Raw genomic sequence first — 6,778 nt, 5'->3', positions numbered from 1 at the left:
TTAAGATGAAATCGTTTTTATCCTCTTATTGACGTGATATATGATGTTGATTGATTTGTGAATATCAAACCACCCTTGCATCCTGGGAATAAATCCCACTTGATTGTGGTGAATGATTTTTTTTAATGTATTGTTGGATTGTTTGCTAGTATTTTGATTTCTGCATCTATGTTCATCAGAGATATTGGCCTGTAGTTCACTTTTTTGGTGGTGTCTTTGATTTTGGTATCAGGGTGATACTGGCCTCATAGAATGAATTTGGAAGTTTTCCCTCTTCTAGTTTTTGGACTTGAGAAGAGTAGGTATTAATTCTATAAAAGTTTGGTAGAATTACCTCTGAAGCCATCTAGTCCTGGACTTTCGTTTATTGGGAGTTTATTACTGATTCATGTTCTTTACTGGTAATTGGTCTGTTCGAATTTTCTATTTCTTCCTATTTCAGTTTTGGTAGGCTATGCTTCTAAAAATTTATTCTAGGTTGTCCAATTTGTCAGCATATAATCTTTCATAACCTCTTACAATTATATTTCTGTGATGTTACTTCTATTTTATTTGGACCTTTTTTTTATGAGTCTGGTTAGAGGTTTATCAATTTTGTTGATCTTGTCAATGAACCAGCTCCTGGTTTCATTGATCTGTTCTATTTTTTGTTTCTAAATCACTTATTTCTGCTCTAATCGTTATTTCCTTCCTTCTGCTGGTTTGGGGTTTTGTTTGTTCTTTATCTAGTTCCTTTAGATGTAAGGTTACGTCTTTTGAGATTTTTCTTACTTCTTGAGGCAGGCCTGTATTGCTATAAACGTCCCTCTTAGAACTGTGATACCAGTTACAGAATGTTGGCTAAATTTTTATTTCTATATGTTCTATGCTGCAGGTAAGTACAGGTTTCTATATGTGAAAAAATGAGGAAAGAAACTGAGGAGACATATATTCAGCCACCCCTGTGTAGCATTTAGATGGCACATCAATAAGAACACACTGGTAGATAGGATGATGGAGGTTCATTTTCACCACAGACCCAGTCAACATAGCCTTGTTGTTTATGTTTAATGTTTGTTAGTATACTTTTTTAGCATAATATAGTCCATCTTAGGGAAACTGAAGTTATAGGATTTCTTTCTGATGTGGGGATTCATGGCTATACAGACTAATTCAGTAAGCACAGACATAAAATTACTTTTAATGATATAATTTTCACATTAAAAACTTGCAAAATTTGCTGGCATGAATAATTTTTATTTTTTTAGTCAAATTGTGGTGTCCGTTTATAAGTGAGTAGTGGATTATAGATATATCAATATACAAATATATTTAGGATATACATGCACTTAGATAAATTACATAATTCTATAGTTTCATCCACTCCCTGGACCTTCTAAAAGTATATATAGTTTATAAAAACAAATTAGAACAGAAACTCCCAGAAGAAAAGAACTTGGTGTTATAGGCAAATATAAAGAGCACATGGGACAAATATGTATTGGTATTAAAATTACAGGCCAAGCCCACTTAAGCTGGTGTACACAATAACCTGCCCCTTTAAATATATGTATTTCTTTGAATAGGGCCAACCATAGCAAGTATATATTGTCTGTAACATGTCTAGGGTAATTATTGAGAAGTCTGTTTTTCTAAAACAAAAGAAAAAAAAGTCACTAGTGATGAATTTGTATTATTTCTCAGTTAAGTGACTTTTTTTTTTTCATTGTAGCTGTTAGGGAATTGCAGTGGGGCTAGATGTGTAATTGTAAGTGTCATAACATACTAAGAAAAAGTCCATTTGTTTCACAAGCATCATTTGGAATTACTTGGAGAAATAAAATTCAGAGTATATATCAAATACTTCATACAAAAAAGACTATACAAAAATCATGGACTTTATTATACATTAAAAATCTCCTAAAAGCATATATCCTGAAGCCTTGTCAGAGAATACCTACTTTGACAAAATGAAAAAAATAAGCTCTCCACCCCACATGTATACCACCATTACATAAAGTTGAGCTCTTCAATTCTAAAGGGAAATGTAGCATGATTTTTAATTGTATATATGCATGATTAACAGTATCAGTGAGATAAGAACCAATTCACTAACATTACAAAATCACCAAATATACAGAGCAGTTTTTTGCACATTAGTTATAACTTAACCCCAGTTCTTGTATTAGCTGAAGTAAATTACATGAGTACAACCAGCTGCAAGAGACTAGGTAAAAAGTGTAGTACATGGGGGTCCAGTTTCAAATCTTTAGGTGTTATTAATGCAGAAGAACAAAATTCATGAAAGAAGAGTAAGCCAAAGTTGCTTAAAATAAAATGAAAGGCTTGCTTGCTACAATCAGTGTTTTTGAATATTTAAAATACAGTTTGAATGCTAGGAGGTTGTTGTCAAAACCAATGTTAGTATTTTCATTTTATTAATTCAGGTAGCAGAAGGTTTTGCGATACACAGGATCTTAGGATCTGTCAGCATTTATAGTAGGATTTAAATCTTAAATATTTGTAGTTCCTACACATAACTCAAAAGTAACTCAGATGCCTTTACCACATAAGACTGTATGTTACGTAGAATGTTATGCATACCCTAATACCCTTTTCCCCAAGCATAAAAGTAATAATTTTACCACCCCTAGGGCCTGAGAATTCTTTTGAAATTAAACACAAACTAATCATTGTAGAAATGACAAAAACTAGCCTGGCTTTGGGGACTCTGTTCAGCCCTTTGTTAACAGTTTTAAAATTTTTAAAGGGAGAAGCAGTAATTAGTTTCTTATCGACTTCATTACCATCGTTACAAAAGTACTGTTCTTATAGGTAGCAGAGTGCATAGCTGAATTAGGTAGACTTTCTTTTAAGAATCAATTTTGTTAGTTTCTAAAACCATCAAGTAGAAGTTTGAATCGGAGAAAGCTATCCCAAATTCTAATTCAATTACCATCAAAGCACCCAAGAGCCAGAAGGGATTTCAAAGCATAACAAACCAAGATCAGCTTTAACATTATGCAGAAACACACAGGCAGCCTTCTTCAAACAAAAAGGTTCTCCGACGAGAAGAGTTTTTTAAAGTTGATGCCTAAATATCTGCAGTATGCAAAGTTCGTATAGTTCTATAGCAATGGACCAAAAGTTGAAATATCTAAAACTGTTAATCCCACACACGATTTCTATTTGGTGTTGGAAGGCTCTTTGGTCTGATCTGTGGAAATGGGTGTGTTATTGTAGAAATTCCTATCAAAACAGGACTTAAAAGGAACTACAGGTCTGTCTAGCATCCCGAAGTCTGCCAGTGTCTTTGACCCTAGCCTTCACTTTGACCCAGCGAACTAACAAAGGGCAGCACCTCATTACCAGGCACAGCACCGGCCTAGTGAAACTGCCTCCTAAAGCTGACCACCTTCATTGTAGGGTGACAAGTTTCATCTGAACTAAGTGAGGTGACAACTTAATAGCATAAACAAGACTTTATGAAACAGAGAGCTAATTCTCAAAAAGGTCTTAACAGCAGGACCTACCATGATGAATCAAGGGCTGACCACAGAAATTTCAACTTCTACCAAAGGAATGATACACCAACTATTGTGAAAGCATTCCCAAAGTAAGCACAAAGTCAACTTTCTTCAAAAAGTATTCCATAAATTTCTACTTTGTTACTGTATGTTTTGTGAATATAAGGATTCAAAATAATGATTATCAAGTAATCATTATTCCCATTTGGCACATGGATACAAAGAATATCCTGATCCTATATGTAATTACCCCCTTCCACAGAAAGCAGCGTGCGTACAGTGTGAAACAACCACACTGTACTGAGGGAGCTAAAATAGATGCCGTCTCTAATTCAGAACGAAGACAAGACTGTATCAAAGAACAAAGGGCTTTTCCCTTGTATAATTAGTTGTGAAGTGGCTAATCTCTTGAAATTTTAGATGCATGACTCTCTATTTTATTCAATATATTTAACTTGTTTCTATATAGTTTTACATGTGAAACAAAGGAAACATAATTTCTATCAGCAATGTTCAAAAAAAAATCAAGTTTTGACACGGCAGTAGGGAAATGTCATTTTAACCTTGGCACCAAACTAAAATCCTTCCTTGGTCACTCTTAAACCAAACATTCAATTTCTTTTCAGTCTTTCATGGAATTAGACCTTTTACTCATTTGAGAGTACAAGTATTTACAATAATTAGTGCAAATTATTCTATTCTCATATATTAGTTATTTGCCTTCGTGGATATAAATTGGTGATCAGTATTTTATCAAAACATGGAATTATGAAAATACTGTGCATATCAGTCTGAAATGTAAAAGATTACATTTTCTAAACTAAACTCTGGGCATTTTTACTTTAAGCAGGAAACAACTGTTACAGAATTTCTTTTGAAATGTCACTTGATTTTCAATAAAAATTATTTCACGTAATGCAGAAAATACGTTTATCCTGTAACAATGTCTTTACATGTTAAGTCCTAATCTAAAATGTACTTGAACAAAAAAAAATCCCTTTTAATAAATTCCAAAATCTTATTTTAATCATTGCTGCTCTGCAGCAATAATTCAAGTCCCAACCTGAGAACTAAGAATGTGATAATTAAATGCCACGGGCTGTATCAATCCTGAACTGAAGACACTTAAGCTTCTTTCCCACTGGCATCAGATGGGAAAGAAGAAATTGCTCACATCAGAGAAATGTGAACAATCCAAGAAAGTGCCCTGAAATCACAGTACCACCTGCCACAATTTGAAACTTTAAGTCTAAAATCTTTTTTCTAATTATTTTATATAAAAGTTCTATTGCACATTTAATAATTAAAATATTTGCAAACTTGTAGAATTCTCTGTATAAAGGGTTTTGAACTGATTCAGTCGAAAGCTTCCTCACTGCCAGCAAAAATGTTCCTAATTTAGAGGGAGCATATCCATGAATATCTGAAGCTGAAGAATAAAAGGTATCTTATGGTCAGAGCCAATTACAATGCAAGATAGGAAGTTCACAATTTGAAGGAAAAAAGGCTTGAGCAAGTATAATTCCTCAGCAATCTACTTCAAGGAGATGAACAGGTTTCTCTTTGACACGTGGAATTTGATGTTACTGCATAGTATATTATTTTTAAGGAAAAAAAAATCAATGCAAACCTAGTGATCAAGATCAATCTTATTTTAAAAAATGAAGTTAAAACAAACAAGCAAATATAAACTTTAGTCTCCTTGATATTTCAACATAGTTGTTACCTTGTGCCATTTCACCACAGAAACTGTCAATAAATTTCAAGGGGGGAATGAATACCAACCAAAAAGCAAGGATAAGTTCATGCTTCTGACTCTCTTTTCTTTCCTTCTTCTCCCAAATCACTCTCTTCTGACTGGCTACTGCTAAGGACAACAAACTGCCCCTCGCTACTGGCTTGGTTTGGTCTACTGGAAGCAGCTATCAACCGACTTTGTTCTTCTAAGTCCTAGTAGAAAAGACAGAAAAGAAACTAAGTTTTATTGTTTGCAGTCAAATGCAAAACTATGCATTTAAAATACATACTTGAGAGCCACTTCAATCTTTCTGTCATAAACATTTATGCATAATTCTGGCAACTTCCTGAAAACAAAGGCTACACACAACCAGGGTGACACCAAAGTAAATTTTGGCACCATTTTAGAAATCCTATAAAAGCCAGCATTGCCCTCTTCTCCATTTTTATGGCCAACAACAACGTTCAGACCATTGTTCTCACAGTCTAACACATAAAAGGCTCATAATGGATCACTGCACATCCCCACCCTTCCCCCTCTGTCCAACTTATCTTGCTAAATCAGTTGTTGCCCTCCCTCAGCCTAACCTAGCAAGGAAGCTTCAACTTCACTGTCATCTTCCTCACATCCCTCTCCTTTGTCCCTAAGTCCAATCCATTCCCAATTCCTGCTGATCTGTACTCATTAAGTATCCCACAAATGTCTCTTCTCTTCCGCTGCTACTGCCAACGCCACAACCCATAACTGGGTCTTACAATCTCATGCATCACTATCTAATGCATTCTCCAGATTTTGCTCTGAAACTTGCCTAACTTAAAATTATCCTGTTGGATGGACAATGATTTGGCACTCCTGGTAGCATTAAGTATTTATATAAATATATATACATTCCTGGAGACCAATAAAGATGTCAGCAATGGCAGTTAAGTCTACACACACACACACACACACACACACACACACACACACACACACACACACACACACACACACACACGCGCGCGCGGCCTCTCAAAAGACCTGCTTTGATAGAAACAACCTTCACTGGAATATGAAAATATAAAAACTCTGGTATGTTTGCTAAATGGCAAGTCAACTACATGTCAGTAACTATAATGTAAACATCCTCTCAGAAGATGATGTCTTCCTTTTCTGCTGTGCTATGAACCATCTGGTTATAAAGTGGCTGAGGAAGCAGAAACAGACTTTCACTTGGAGATTCAAATCTGAAAATCATAGTCCTATATTAAGGAAATATCATAAACTTACATCAGAGAAGATCTAGATACTAGGGCTACATACCTTTTCAATTTGTTTTTGTTTGCTGAGTTCTTTCTGTTGCTTCTCTTTTACCCTCTCTATTTCTTTTTGTTTTTCTGATGCCCGACGATCCTGAAAAACAGATGAATACAACTAATGAATATGAAATAATTTTAAATTTGACTTTTCAATTAATATTGTCTTTGTAACCTTTTCATATTTTTTAAATTTATATGAAAACACACTAAAAATTTACATTCGTAGTCACTTATCC

The 6,778-nt window shown here is 34.5% G+C and overlaps 1 protein-coding gene across 2 annotated transcripts in view; it reads right to left on the bottom strand.

Moving 5' to 3' along the window:
* Positions 1-1,694: 1,694 nt before the first annotated feature.
* Positions 1,695-6,778, bottom strand: part of APPL1 (adaptor protein, phosphotyrosine interacting with PH domain and leucine zipper 1) — a 46,428-nt gene continuing 41,344 nt past the window's right edge. For both annotated transcript variants that reach the window (XM_027583969.2, XM_027583968.2), the window contains 2 exons: positions 6,547-6,636; positions 1,695-5,456 (listed from right to left, as the gene is read on the bottom strand). In XM_027583969.2, coding sequence (XP_027439770.1) covers positions 5,310-5,456; positions 6,547-6,636 — 237 coding nt within the window. In that variant the 3' untranslated portion in view covers positions 1,695-5,309. The remainder of the gene's footprint in view (positions 5,457-6,546; positions 6,637-6,778) is intronic.

The sequence above is a fragment of the Zalophus californianus genome, chromosome 1 (assembly GCF_009762305.2).
Source record: "Zalophus californianus isolate mZalCal1 chromosome 1, mZalCal1.pri.v2, whole genome shotgun sequence".
In the NCBI taxonomy this organism is placed as follows: Eukaryota; Metazoa; Chordata; class Mammalia; order Carnivora; family Otariidae; genus Zalophus; species Zalophus californianus.
Note: the sequence above shows the minus strand (reverse complement) of the source record. Positions and strands in the feature narration are given on the sequence as shown.